At 52.0% G+C, this 14,599-nt stretch overlaps 1 protein-coding gene across 2 annotated transcripts in view; it reads right to left on the reverse strand.

Moving 5' to 3' along the window:
• CECR2 (CECR2 histone acetyl-lysine reader) overlaps window positions 1-13,638 on the reverse strand; it is a 95,014-nt gene extending 81,376 nt beyond the window's left edge. For both annotated transcript variants that reach the window (XM_074826091.1, XM_074826090.1), the window contains exon 1: window positions 13,434-13,638. In XM_074826091.1, the coding sequence (XP_074682192.1) occupies window positions 13,434-13,607 (174 nt within the window). In that variant the 5' untranslated portion in view covers window positions 13,608-13,638. The remainder of the gene's footprint in view (window positions 1-13,433) is intronic.
• Between the last annotated feature and the right edge of the window lie 961 nt (window positions 13,639-14,599).

Here is a 14,599-nt window from a genome sequence, read left to right on the forward strand (position 1 = left end):
AAAGACCACCTTGGCGGTCCAGCACTGGCTACTTCACGACCATCACCCCCCTTCTGCTCAGTCCCCACATTGGGGAAGTTGGCCTCTCTATTTCACACAAGTGCACCCCAGGCACGCAGGGCAGTGAAGGGTTAATTTAATTAGTTCTCTGTGTGCTCAAAGAATTACAGGCAACTTCATTTAATTATTAAGTAGCCAATCAGGTAATCTCTGTATCTGATTAGCACACTAATGAAATAATGTCTTCCAGTTCAAAGCTGTCATTCCAAATCAGGAGACAGCCCTTCAGCTAGAAGGAAAAGCTGGCCAGGTTTCCATGGGCTCAAGGCTTTGGATTTTGGAGAGGGGATGGGAGCAGGGAGTGGAAACATTTCTGTCGTCTCTGCCTCTGCACAGAACAGGGCGGCTCCCCCTTCCAGATGGGTGGGCACTTGGTTCCAGAGAGGCTCCCTGATGCTCCAGAGGCAAGCATCCTGTGTCGCCACCACCTCGTGTCCCTTCTCTTGCACTCCCAGATGCCCAGGAAGGCTCCAGTCGACCAGAGCCTGGAGAGCGCCAGGCCATTAGGGTATTGCCTAGACACTGCCAACTGAGAGATCTGCTAAGTATGTGGGGCATGACTCTGCTATGGTCCACATGGGAGAAGTGACACACAGCAAAGCCATTATAGCACTAAGAAGAAGCCAGAAACCCTCCTCCCTCCCCCATGCCACGCTCTGCTCCTGTGTCATATGCAGTTATTTCCAGCCTGGGGAAAAGTGCAAGGCGGCAGCTGTCACACGAGGCAAGGACTTGCCCCTTTTAAACAGGGATTTCAGGACTAAATGACCCATTACAATTAACACAGCTGCAAGAACTGGGACACTTCCACACAGCCCGAGAAGGGCTTTGGGAGTGGGGGAGGAAAAGAGACAATCAGAGGGTTAGGATCATACTTCCAAGACCTGGCGTGGAGTCTCCCCACCCTTCTGCTTTTTAAGTATTAGCTCAGCTGTCCCCTTCCAACTGTTACTGCTCAGCCTAAGCCCAGCAAGGCAGCCGAGCCAGGGCGTGCAGCCCAACCCAAGCCCACCACACCACCTCCTCCATTGGCCCCTTACTCGCACGACCACTCCTGCTCAGATCCAACTCAGAAACTCCTTTCCCAAAGAGCAGCGCTGGCTACTCCACTACGCAACAGCAGCACGGCTGCTTTTTGCATAGCTGCGCACGTGCTAACTTTTAATTAGCTAGCCCAGGTTTATCAGAGGAGCTGCAGCAGGATGTGGTTCAGCATGACAGAACCATCTCAGCGTTTATCCGAGGAGCCTGGCAGATGTTGCTGTCCAAGCTCAAGCCTGTGCTGCTGCCTCTGTACTTCTGTGTGTCCTTTACTGCCAGTTTAAATGCTAACTCAGCTCCAACTGCCGCAGCTGCCAGCGTGTCTTCGCATTTCTGAGCGCTGGATCACCTTCCTGGTGACGTTTCCCCTCTCCCAGAACATTTACCAGGAAAAGAGTGGAACCTCCAGGATGCTCACACCAAACAGCACTAGTTTTAAGTCACCACACTGAAAACAAATACAGAGAGAATCCCAAGGGGAAGCAGAAAAATTGTGAGCAGTCCCCAGCCAGCCAGGCAGCCAGCTGGCTTTCTACGAGAACGCTTAAGTGTTGACACTTTTTGTCGACCCTTTTTTTCCTGAGCATATCCCATGAACAAGAAACAGCGCTGCCGAGAGGGAAGACTTATCTCCCTCTCTTCTGTCTGCTGACTACAGCCATTCCAAATGAAGGAAACCGGTTAGATCAAGAAATTCAGGCTTGGACAGCACAATGAAGCATCCACTAATAATCAATCCCTTCACAGCAGCCTTCCTGCCAACTGGCTATGGACTAGGCAATGATTATAAATTGCAGTTACTCCTCCAACAAAAAACAACAAACATCCTATGGCGGTCCACGTTCATCCTTTAATTCTGAAACCAGTCCCACTTACAAAAAGACGACAAGTCTTTCTAACTGCCTGTCCTGAAAAAAAAACTCAGCCGTGAAACCCAAAGCTGGGTTCATCCCAGCTTGTGCTTCACTAGTCACAAAAACCCCCCAAAAAATGATAAAACTTGTGTCATTAAAGTTAGCAGAAAATTCTAAAGACGCTGAGGGGGTGATATTGCCTACCAAGATACTGTTGTCACCCTCATATTTCTGGCATCCTGCTACCTCAGGAAACACACACAAGAGAACCTGCCACAGCAGAGCTGCCCCAACACTTATTAACCAACAGGCAGATGCAATTCGAGCCTGACTTAAGCACAAGCAACTGAAGCGGCCACCTGGGGACCCGCATTCCTTGACAGCTCAGCCACCCTGCACATTCCAGCCCTCTCATCCCCCTGGCCCTGAAAGCAGGTCAGGGAGGCACAGCATGACCTGATCTCCACCTCTGATATCACCAAGCCCTGTCCCATCCCCTCCTGCCACCCTTGCCACAGCCAGGCCACATGCACCGCCTCCCCCCTCCCCACGCAGAGCAAGGATACAGACACCCATCCAAGCATCTGAAGGGACTCCCTCTCAATGCCACAGCTATTTGTGGATCAGCCATCATCCAAAACTTCCCCAAATGAGAAAGTCCGGACATTTGGCAGGTCAGACGCTTACTACAGTGAGTAGTCTGTTCCGCCGAGGGACTCATAACACCCTCCCAAATTACACATTGCCCTTTACGGGATGCCGCAGCAGCTGGAATCATCTCCCTTCTCACATTCCTTAATAAGCACTTCCATCAGAGAGCAGGGTGGATGCAGGGCATCAGCTGCAGTTAAACATAACCAAGAGCTGGGCTCCCTTTCCCCATCCTCCGCGGCACTATCTGTGGTCTAAGAATATCCAGCACCACCCGTCCTGTTGGGGCAGGGGGAGCCAAGTGGTCTGAGCTCCCAGGCATTACAGGTCTCCCTGCTACAGGAGACTTTCACTCTGCCTCCCCCAAGCAGCAGCCTTCAGCAGGGCCCCTCAATAGCTGGTTGAGATCCTACAGATCATGGAAAGATAATCCATTGCACTACTAATGCACTACTGCAGCTGTCCATGGAGAAAATCCCCTTTCAACCAAAAAAAAACCCTCAAGCCCTTTGATCCTCTCCAACACACAATTATCTTAAGGGCAAAATAGTCTTCTGTGCCTCTGCACCTTGTATCAGGCTGAAAGAAAGGAAATCGAGACTGCTATTCCCTGTTTATTCTACATGGCTGCCCTGTCTGACAAGGCAAGCTGCTCCAGCCTCTTCAAGAAAATCCTGATGGATAGATACCTGCATTGCTGGGTGATCAGGGCCTAAGGGAAACTTTTTAGAGGAAAATGGTTGGTTTGGGTTTTTTTTTTTTTAAATAAAAGCCTGAATTTCTAAGGAAAATTAAATTTTGCACTGTTTTGGTTTTGTGTCTGCTACAGTGAAGTTTAACCAATTTCAACTGCATGTTTGGGTCTGACTTTGGAAGGAACAATTTAAAGGATCACCATCAACTTCTATTTAAGCTTTTTCTAAACAGAGTGTTAACTTAAGAAAAAATAAATATAGCAATATAGTACCAAAAAAACAAGCCCCAAAATTCTTTTACAGAGGCTGATTAGGGTTCTTTCCCAGATGCCCCCCTTGCAGCATGACCTCTTGTTACCTGTGCAAGTCTCACTCCACCTGCTACCCAGGGCTGCAGTGTGATAAGCATTTCTTTCAGCAGAAGGGTCAGCTATAAAAAGCCCTTCCCCTCCCCGCTGCCTGTTTCCATTCCTGTGCCACTGCTTCAGTCATGCTGGTACAACCCTTTTGTGGGGCTGTGGAGGGAGCCAGCTGAGGGAACTGCTTCTGGTTAGATGTAGCTCACTTAAAGAAAAAGGTGTTGTGGTTTTTAATCCAGGTGAGCAGTTTTACTGCCATCCATGATGAGTGGCAGGAGCTGCCGTGGGAAGGCAGCTTGAGAATTGATGTCCTCGGTTTCCACCAGACACATTCATGAGTCCACACTAACAACACAGGGAGAATGGCCACATGATGTCAAACTCTCCAGTGGAGAATACAAAAATAGGAAATAAAAAAAAAGTAACATCTCTAATGCCCTGAAATCCTATTAATTTCAGAGGTATTCACAACTGCACTTTATACAAGGATTTTTAGAAAACTCATCTAGAAATCCCAGCAAACTATTACTCCCTTATGCTCATTTCTCCATCAGTCACCCATTAATAAGTTTCGAATCCTTGGCTGACTCAACCAAAAGCAACAGGAGTGCTGGAGTCTTGGACATGCAGTTTCTACAGAGTGCTCACCATACCTGGCCCCTGCAACCATCCCAAACATGTTTACATGCCAATGCACACATGTGGCCTGGGAGCTGCATAGGACAAGACATGATCTTCGCAAAAGCAGGATGCAGAAAACAGAAGTAAAGAGAAGCGCTGAGAAATATCAGATGCAAGGACATGAAGGGCTGCCATCCTCCATGGTAAGACTGGAAACCCTTCTGAAACAAGACTCACTTTTACTTGCAAGTACAATATAGTTTGCATTTGAAAATGCATTTCACTTTTACAGAGTGCCTTTAATGTTACTTATTCAGGGGTCATGAGGCAACTTATGCTGGGCCATTAAGGGTTAGACCTAAGTGACGTATGAAAATACCACAGGAAAGCACAGAGGGGGTCTTGCTTGCTGGGGTTTTTTTTCCTTGTTTTTCAGCATTTGAACCTTCCCAGCACACCAGAAGAGGGAGCCTTTGACTCCTCTTCCATGCTCATTTGTTTTATATTAGCAACAATGACAAACTCTATTAAGAGTCAAGCTCTTTAAGTGAAGTCTCACCCTTTGCCTCCTAAAACAAACAAAAAACCCAAGCAAGAAAACGCCCCCTCCAACCCTCTTTGCCTTGTATTATGGATAAATATTTTTGCTGCCACACAACTCACTGTATACTGGGCTCACCAGAAATGAGAAAACTGGCTCTGCCTTCCAACCCTTTGGCCATACAAAGCTCCAGCCCCCTTATGGCAGGCTTAGCTGGAGCGAAAAAGCCAGAGAATTAATGGCTTTACCAACGAGGAGGAAAAAGACTCTCCAGAGCTCCTTTTACATCCCCAGCCTCAGCAACCAGAACTAAACTAATGCTAGAGTTTCAAGAGCCACAGCAGATTGACCCAGCAGCTTGCAGCCACCAAAAGCATGAGGTCCTACTCCACCACAGGACTACGCCCCCCCCGCAAAAGCCCAGCCAGGACCCAGCAAGTAGCTGGGCTGGCACTGGGGAAGGGGCAGACCACAAAGTCAGAAGCATGGTTGGGGTGAGGGCTTGAAAGGGAGTGAGATCTTCCTTCTGGCAGCCCCCAAAACCAAAGCTTTGGGTTTCACTGCTCCCTCAGCAGCACATGTGCACTCCTTCCCACTGGGCTGAGCACACCCGGTCAACCGCACTAATGTAAAAACCAAGGACTCCCCAACCACCACCCTGTTGTTGCTTAACTAAGCTACATCAATATAGGGAAGAGCTGAATCAGTGTAAGCACACCTACGGTGAAGAGCTTGCACTGTTTAGATCAGTCCCAAAACTACATTAAACTGGTGGCCTGGCCCAAGGCAGAGGTGGCCTGAGGACTGTTACACCCCTTATGTTTCAAATCGTTTGGTATTAACTTTACACACTGCCTTCTCCAGCCAGACCTCAGCAGCCCTACCCGGAATGATACCAGTAACTTTGTTTTTTTCAGTGGAAAGCTGGTGTTTTAGCTAGGCATTTACAGTATATAAAGAGTTTGTCAAGAAGTTGAGCCAGCTCTGAAAGGAGTTGCCACTTTGGGCTGCAAGGCCACCTCAGAGCAAAGCAAAGACCTTGACCGCCACCAGCCCATAGCATCAAGTTATTCCCCCATCCCCGGTAAAGGCAGACTTAAAATCCCCCCAAAAAGCAGAAAAACATGTGTTCTGGCAGTAAGCAAACTACACTAGGACCACTTTTCCCCATCAGCTGTTTTCTGTGCCTCACACAAAAGGCCGCAAACCCCTCCTAATTGCAGGAGCCCTCCACCTAACAGACCCTGCTCTCAGGGCCCTCCTCCCCAGGAACTGGGGGAGAACTGGGGCACAATAGGAAGGAGAGCAGCTAAAGGGAATAGATCTGTTAAATTAACACATTTTCTGTCAACCAAATCAGCTGCCCCTAGTGCTATTGTTGGTGAAACAATGGAGACCCCAGGAATGGGCACCCATTAAAAGGAACAAGCCTGCTGAAAGGATACACTCTGAGGCACAGCCTTGTGTGTTTAACAGGATTCTCTACTGTAAGGAAGGAGGAATCACTAGGCTGCATTGTTCCCACCACCACAGCAGATGCTGTTGCTTCTGGTAACGAGGAAGGGGGAAAAAAATTAAAACATTTTCATACCTACCTACAATACCAACCTACAATAAGGTTTATATGACAAACTTTTAATTTGGGAACTTTTAACTCCCTGGCTGTTGTCATTTCTGCCTATAGCCCTTTTCTTGAGGAGATTTTTGCCTGAAAGAAGTCTATGAAAGCATCCATTGCCATTACAAAAGTTAATTCTTCACCCTTCATGCAGGCACTTAACAGATGCCAGGGGCAGAATGGCACAGCTATGCCGGCATTATTCGAGGGGAGAGAAAGACCGCAGTTAAGCAGGTCTACATATAAAGCTGCAACACTTTAACGGTGTTACTTTTAGCTGGTTTGGATAGAGCAAATTCCAAAAGGAACAAACTTTTGAGGCCTAATTTAGATGCGCTATGCAGAGGTTTACATCAGCTACACTGAATTGGTACAGGTTTGTGGTAATCAAGTCTTTGTAAACAAAGCAAACTGTGAAGTCATATTTAAGCTACTACACAGAGTATATTTCCGCCCCCCCCCCCCCTATTGGGGAAAGACTTCCACCAGATTATTTTAAATTGTTTTTTAAACAAATTCAGCTTAAACCATTAAACTTGTGGGTGCACAAACATGTCAGCTAACACCAGGCATGATTTTCAGGGTCAGTTGTGCTAGAGGAAGAGGCAATTGCCTCCCAACTAACACCACTAGAAAATCTGTAGTATCAACCTTCACCTACTCCATCCAAATCTCCAAAATTCTGATCGCATTCCTTTTTCTCTTCTGCCTTCCACTGCTACAGTCACTCTCCAACTCCCCTGTCACCTAGCTCAGATCCATTCAAAATGTTGCTGTCAAAATAACCTTCCTCGTCCATTGTTCAGACACCCTTTGGCTGTGTGCAGTCACTTCTTGTTCCTTTTCATAGGCTTAAGATAATGTTTTAACTCACATATCAGCCTCCTGAACTACCTATTCCTTCTTTTTGTATCCAATTACACTAGAGTCTCATTATATAAAATGTAAACACTTGTTAAAAAGTTTAAGATCTACGGTTGGGAAAGATGTGACTTGCATTTGAAATGGAAACTGATATAATGCTTTCCAATTTCCAGACCACTTGAAACAACAGCTCTGAGAAGTATCTCTCTGCCTCCCCCTCCATTAATCTCAATGAACTCTAGAGTCCAATACTGACACGTAGAGTGTTAATGATTCTATTATGAGCAGAATAACTAAGGCAGCAAAAGTGAAGACCAGCAAAGTAGGAACTGCTGCTGAAACAGACATGGGGAGAGGGATGGGGCACTGCCAAAGCAACAAAACCAAACAGTGGATGGGACAGGTAGAAAGAACAGTCAAAACAATACTAAGCCTCCACTGCATTCTTGTTTTTTAAACTTGATTTTCAAGCAACAAGCCTGCACGCTCTGCTCCGATGAAGCCAATGCTGCCCCGGGGAAAGCAGAGTCACTGTGGAGTGACTGGTATATAACCCAAATTCATACACCAGTCCATAAATGTGTCTCTCTGCACAATGGGGTTGACACTTTCTTTTCAGTATGTTTGAAATCCATCATTTTTTCCAACCCTGTCTACTCACCGTACAGCACCTCTCCCTGCACTGCCGATGACTTTACCTTTCCTCAGACAATTTGCTTTTTCTAAAGCCAGGCACTTTGCACAAGAGTGAAGTTTTAGTGAGCAGATCTATTGTTCACTCGCATTTCAGACAGTCAGTGCCCACTCCCTTCCACTTTAACATTGCCTACTGCCAACAGCAAAAGGGACGAACATCCTAATGCCTGAACTATTCTACTGAAAAGGCATTTAAAGTAGCTCAGACTTACCCTCTATGAGTAGAGCTGACCTACATGAATTCACTCATATTTTGGTCAGCCTGCTGCACCTGCTTGTCGCATTGATCTTAACTAGATTCTAAATTCTTCCGATCAGCAACTACCTGGCCATCTCAGCTATCATACAACATAACGAAGCACCAGTAGATGTTGTACATGCTACTGTAATACAAATAGCAATGGAGTACCAGACCAGAATAGCTATGGAGGGGTGAAGGCTTAGCACTCAGGTACTGTACCACACTACCTGTGCAATTAACTCCATACAAACCACTGACAGAACAGGAAAGTTGTGCCATTTTGGTGTCACAGATCACAAAGGACTCACCCAGAGGGCACAGAGCAGTGGGCTCCACAGAGAAATTGTAGCAGGACCTAACATGACAGGAGAGTGGAGGTTCAAAGCATATTTGGCCATCCTGTCCTCACTAGGAAAAACACATTTTTCAAAGTATTAAAACTCTAACACTCCTGGAGTTTAACACATTAAAAAATATTTTTGCTTTTAAAGCTCCACCAGGTTCACACAGATAGAACAACCCTTTATTCTTTGCTCTCTCCTTCACATGACCACAGCACAGTTCTCCCTCTCTCCACACTCTTCCTCCTCCTGGGGGATCCACAGGAACAGTAGCAGCCGCTGGTTTGTAACAGCCCCATAATATTTCTGAGAGAAAGAGCCCGTTCAAGAACCAACACGGCAGATACCGCACTACAGGAGGAAAAAGGTGGGCAATAGCCGCCGGTGCCCTGTCTGTGGGTGGGAGGAACATACCTAAAGGTAGAGCCAGAGCCCAAAGTGCTAGGAAGGGGCAAGAGGCGAGGAAAAGCATCTTAAAGCAGTAGTGAAGTTAACAGCAGAGGCAATTTGCCCAAAGGCGCTTTTAAAAACCACAGGAAAAGATTTATGTTTTCCCTGTGTAATGTGGCTTTTCCCCCTTTTCCAAATAAACTAAGTTAACAACAATGTTTTGACTATTTTCAAGCATGTTCTGGAAAGTCACCTCCCCTCGACCTACCCGGGCAGAAGTTCCTAAATGTTTTAGTCCACAGCTCCTGGGAGCACATGCCAAAGAGCTGGGTGGCCGCGCCACACTGGCTTCTGTCCAGTGTTTTCACGTTGTGCTGAAATACGGTTGAAAACATTAAATATTCTCCTAATATTTTTGATACAAACAATCCCTACAGCTGGCAGGAGGATATTTCAGTTGCAGCAGGGAGGGCACAAGGCCAGGAGACACTTTGCTACAAGAGGTGTCCCACAGTACAGTCAGTCCTGAAGAGAGAAACAATTCACTTCCTACCATTGCTTGCACTAACTTGACTGTGGAAAGCATCCTTGTCACTCAAGGCAAGGCCTACCGAAAAATGACATGCCCCATACAGTCAGACCTTCTCCCACTGGACTGCTGTTAGAATAGGTAGGGACAAACCCTCTCAAGGCAGATTTTTACAAACCACCAAGAAAGAAACCACAGCAACCAGACCAACACAACTAAAAGCCCACTTTTGAAATGGCATGAAAGTTTTCTACAGCAGATGGCCGACGAGGCAGCCATTTAAAAGGGGGGGGAGGAAAAAACCCCACCCCAGAAGGCAGAAGCACTCTGTGCCATCCTCAGAGATCCACGGAAAAACACGGCATGAAGCCAACCGCATCCTGGAGCACCCGCTTCTGGCCCACTGAACTTTTGACCCGCTGGCAGTAGCTGAACCCCTCCCGAGTCCATCGCCGGGTGATGCTGCAGCAGAGATTTGAAAAGAGGAGCCCCGCGCCTCATCAGGCGCCTGCATCTGCCAGAGCCAGCATGGGGGCCGGCTGCGCCCACCCCCTCCCTGAACAATGCCCAGGGCAGGGCCTGATGGATGCGCTTCTTTCTTTCAGTTTTGGACACCCCTTCCCCGTAAGTCTCTGGCTATGCACTGGTCCAGCAAAAAGAAAAACAAAACATCTGCTTCCCAGGTTTCTGACATCCAGCTGCTGACAGCAGCCCCACATCTGGAAGCTTCACTTTCTTTCGGGCCAATAAGTAGAGGGCAAAAGGCTTGCATTTAAAGAGAAGAAAAAAGAAATTAAAAAAGCTCTGTGCTGCCTCCCTGTACTAAAGCCCCCAAACTTCTCAAATACCATCAGCAAATCTGCTCGGCACAGGAGGGATGGGTCCAGATGGCCTATCATTACAGAGCCTTCCAGTTAGCTATGGGCAGACCCACCAGAAGAGAAGAAAAAAAAAAAAATCGGGGGGGGAGGGAGAAAAACAAAAGATAACTACAGCTTTAAAAAAAAAAACCCAACAAAACCATATTGGAAGATCAGGTTTTGTCTGGTTTGGGGACTGCAGAGACTGTAGCAGTGAAACCTTAACCTCACTGCCTGCTAAAATCAGAGAGAGCAGGGGATATTTGTTCCAAGCAGAATTAAGGTTTGTTTAAAACTTTCCCTTTCTGCAACATTGTTGTAAGAGTTTAGCACCAAACTCCCCTCTGGAGATACACCAGTATTGGGGCGGGGGAGAGCTACCAACCAGGATTTCACTTGAGAGGAGCTCAGCCCTCTTGGGAAGAAGAGAGTATCCTCCAAGAAGAGCCCATTGCATCCAGAGTTAGGCCATCCCTTAGAGATACTGGGCAGAGTCGGACAAACATTTGCTGCGAAGCTCAAGGAGTCTGAGCATGACCACCCTCCAGCTGAAACCCTCTGAGCCCAAGATCTCAATTTCTGCTCCCACACACAAGAAAACAGGTTCACTGAAACCACCTGTTTTACTTTGCATCCAAATGGACCAGGGCACTCACCCCTGGGTTACCTGTGAGGGGCAGTAACTTTTGAGGGAAGGAGCAGTAACTTCTCAAATCACTTGCATTCGGTCACGAAGCACACCTCCACACAATAACCAAAGCTAAAGCAAGAAAGTGTCATTTATAGATGAGCACGGTTTCGTTCACTTTTTGATGGCTCGCTTGGGTTTTATTTCCCCCTAATATTTGCCTCAAGTCCTAGCATTTGCCCAAACTCCTTGAAGAACGGCCACCTCTGTTTTATTCAGACACCCCTGAAACTCAAAGCCCATCTCAGAGGCAACAGTGAGATGGCCAGAATGGGCACCAGCACTCCCAGGTCCAAAACCAAGAGGGAAAGCCTTCTTTATGCAGCCAAATAAAGTACAAACCAAAAATCACACAGAGCAGTACTCTTAGAAAAAAGATCGAGTCCCATCGCTGGCCATTGTTTTCACACCACAAACTCTTTGGGCAAGCTCTTTGTGCAAAGCAGTTCTCAGAGATCCTCAAAACCAGTGATGAGACTGGAACACCTACGCCAGGCAAGGGGTAACAAGATGGTGAGCTTCAAGGAACAGCAAGTTTTGAAGCTGCCTGTGCTGGGCTGCTCACACCATGCCCAAGAAGGAGGTTTTACTCCGCATGCCTGAGGAGGCCGAGTTCTGACAGCTGCATCCGTCCTCTCACAGCATCCTGATTTTAACCGCGACTCCCACCATCCTTCGGACAAATGCCATCCTTTAAAACCCATTTCTGCCAAACACTGCAGGCCATCCACGCGCACAGAGGTTTTTGGCGATGTTTTCAGTGGCCTGCTTCTGCTCTGCAACACTCCCAGAACCAACCTGCACGCGCTCCTCGTCCCAGGCAGCCCCCAAAAAGTAAGTTAATTTGTTCCAAGTGATGTTAACTCCCCCACCCTAAGCGTGCTCCGGGAACCAAAGGGGAGCCCACATTTACTTCATTTGTGAAGCAAGCCAGATGCTAATTGCCTCCAAAGGTGAAAGGCTAGTGCCTTGGCCCTTTTATCATTGTAAATTCAGGTTCCTTCAAGACTTTGCTGCTGCTGGGCCCGGAGAGCCTCCCCCTTTAATGGTCTGGCATCAATAGGAGGGGGAGGGGAGTTCCCTTTCGCAAGAAGTTGCATCATTGAGAGACCTTATCCCCTTTCAAGATTTCGCACCGCATAAGGGATTCCCCCTCTTCAGAAATTCACATCCTGCTCGAGGAGTTTTGCTCTTTAGGGCTTCGCGCATCCCATTGAACTTTTAAGCATCTTTGGAATTCGCATTCACGGGGCAATTACTGTCTTTAAAAAACACACGCCACCGCGTTATTCACCCGGTTTATTGCCAACGCGCTGGCAAGAATAGCTTTTCACAGCAAGCACAAAAGATTTCCTACCAGGACACACTTTGTTTGTAACATTTGTAGCCGGAGCGCAAAATATTTACGGAACATTAGCCACGCACACGAAAATAAGAATTAAAAAGAAAAAGACACAAGAAAGTTACAGAGGAAAACGGGTAAAAAGGTACGAAAGCCGGGAGTTTTGCCTCCGCGGGGGACAGCGGCGGTGGGGGAGGCACCGTGGCTCCCCCGGAGCCGCCGCGGAGCCGCACAATGAGCGGCGCGGTGCCCCGCGGGGCCGCCCGGCCTCACTGGGGCTTGCTGGGATGCGGGAGAAAGACCCCCCGCGCCCCCCCACCCCGCAGCGGCACCGGCCAGGTGGGGACCGCCTTACCCCCCCCAACAAAAGGGGCCAACTTGAGCACAGGCTGAGAGGGCTGGGACCGCCTCCCCCCCCCCAACAGCCGCGGGTACCCCCGGGGGAGGTGGGGGGTTACCGGGCCGGGCCCGCCTCTCGCCGCCACCATTTTGGGCACGGGGGACCCACCGCCGGCTCCGTGCCGAGTCCGTCCCCCCCCGCCACCTTTGTGTGCGGACACCGGCCCGGCGGAACAATGCGGCCCGGCCGCAGCCGGCCCCGCTCCGCCCGCGGCTGCCCCCGCCGTGCGCCCCGCCGGGTACGGAGCCGCGGGCGGAGGTGGGGGGGGGAGGGGGGGGGAGTCGGGTCCTGCCCGCCGCCTCCCACCGGCGCCCCGAGACGGGCGCGCCGAAAGTTTGCGAGCGCGCCCGGGAGGGCCGGGGAAGTTGTTGGATCTGCCGCAGGCGGAGGGAAGACCCCGCGCCGCATCGCGACGGGGTCCGGCGGTTCACCGCGAGGGGGAGGTGGGGGGGCGCCCCCCGCTCCACCGCCCGCCGGCGCGGGGCACGGGGAGCGGCGTGCGGGACTCGCCGGGCAGCGAGAGCACAGCGGGGAACGGCGCCGCGGCACGAAAACGGCCTCGCGGGGCCGGGGTCCGACCGGCCGGCGGCTGTCCGGCGGGGCGCGCCCCGGGCGGGGGGACGGCGGCCGCGGGGCTCTCACCTCGATCTCGAAGTCGGGCAGGCGGAAGGCGGTGCGGAAGAGGGAGCAGAAGTGCGCGATGGCCGGGACTTCCCACCAGGAGCGGAGCTCGTCCAGCGCCACCGCCGCCTCGGGGCCGCCGGTGCCGGCCACGCCGCCGCCGCCGCCGCAGCCGCCGTCCTCCTCCGGGCACATCTCCCGCGGCTGCCTGCCTGCCCGCCCGCCCGCTCGCTGCCGCACTCCGCGGGCGGCTGCGTGCCGCCGCCGCCGCCGCTCGGCGCTCCGGCTCCGCCCGCCCCCCGGCGCCACGCCGCTCAGCGGCCGCCCCCCGGCGGCCCCGCGCTGCCCCCTCGCTGCCGCCCGCGCATGGGGCGGCTCGGCGCCGGCGCGGGGGCGCTAGGGCCGGCGGGGGCGCTGCTGCTGCTGCTGCCCCTGCCGCGGGCGGCCGCCGCTGCGCGGGCCCATCCTCCTCCGCCTCCCCGCGCCGCCGCCCGCGCCCTACAGCGCTGCCGCCGCGCCGCCGGGAACAGATGGGCCCCGGGGAGGGGGGGGGGACACACGGGACCCGGGAGGGGGGCGGGGTCCCGCGCGGGGGAGGGGCGTGGCTCGGGGCGGGAGGGCGAATGGGGAGGCGAGAGCGGGCCGGGGGGCGGGGCGCGCCGGGCCCGGCGGGGCGGGGCGCAGGGAGTGGACAAAAGGCGTGAGGGCGGGGCGGGCGGGGCCCAGCGGGCGGGGGGGGCTGCGCGGCGCTGCACGCGGAGGGGGTGGAGCCGGCGCTCATCACAACAACAGGCCCCCGCGCCCGCCCGGCCCCGCCTGCCGGGGTGTGGCCACCGTGGGGCGGGCGGGGCCGGGCGCTGCCGGGCGCGGGGCGGGCGGCGCGGAGGCCCTTGTCCTCTCGCACGCGGCGGTTCACTGCGCCGCCCCCCCCTCACCGTGCCGCGGAGGGACGGGGCGCCCCGGCCTCGCCTGGGCGCTGCCCGCCCGCTCCCCCGCCGGAGCGAGGCGAGGCGAAGTGCCCGGGGCTGAGCTCATCGAGGAGGTCTCGGAGAGCGACCCCGACGACCTGGGAGCCGCCGCCCCCCGCCTGCGGCCTGCCCCTTGCCTCAGGGGTCACCCGCCTCTGCCCCTCGCTGCAGCCCTCCACCCCGCTTCAGTTCTCGCCTCGGGCCTCGCCGGTGCCCGGC

Source organism: Strix aluco, chromosome 5 (genome assembly GCF_031877795.1).
Source record: "Strix aluco isolate bStrAlu1 chromosome 5, bStrAlu1.hap1, whole genome shotgun sequence".
NCBI lineage: Eukaryota > Metazoa > Chordata > Aves > Strigiformes > Strigidae > Strix > Strix aluco.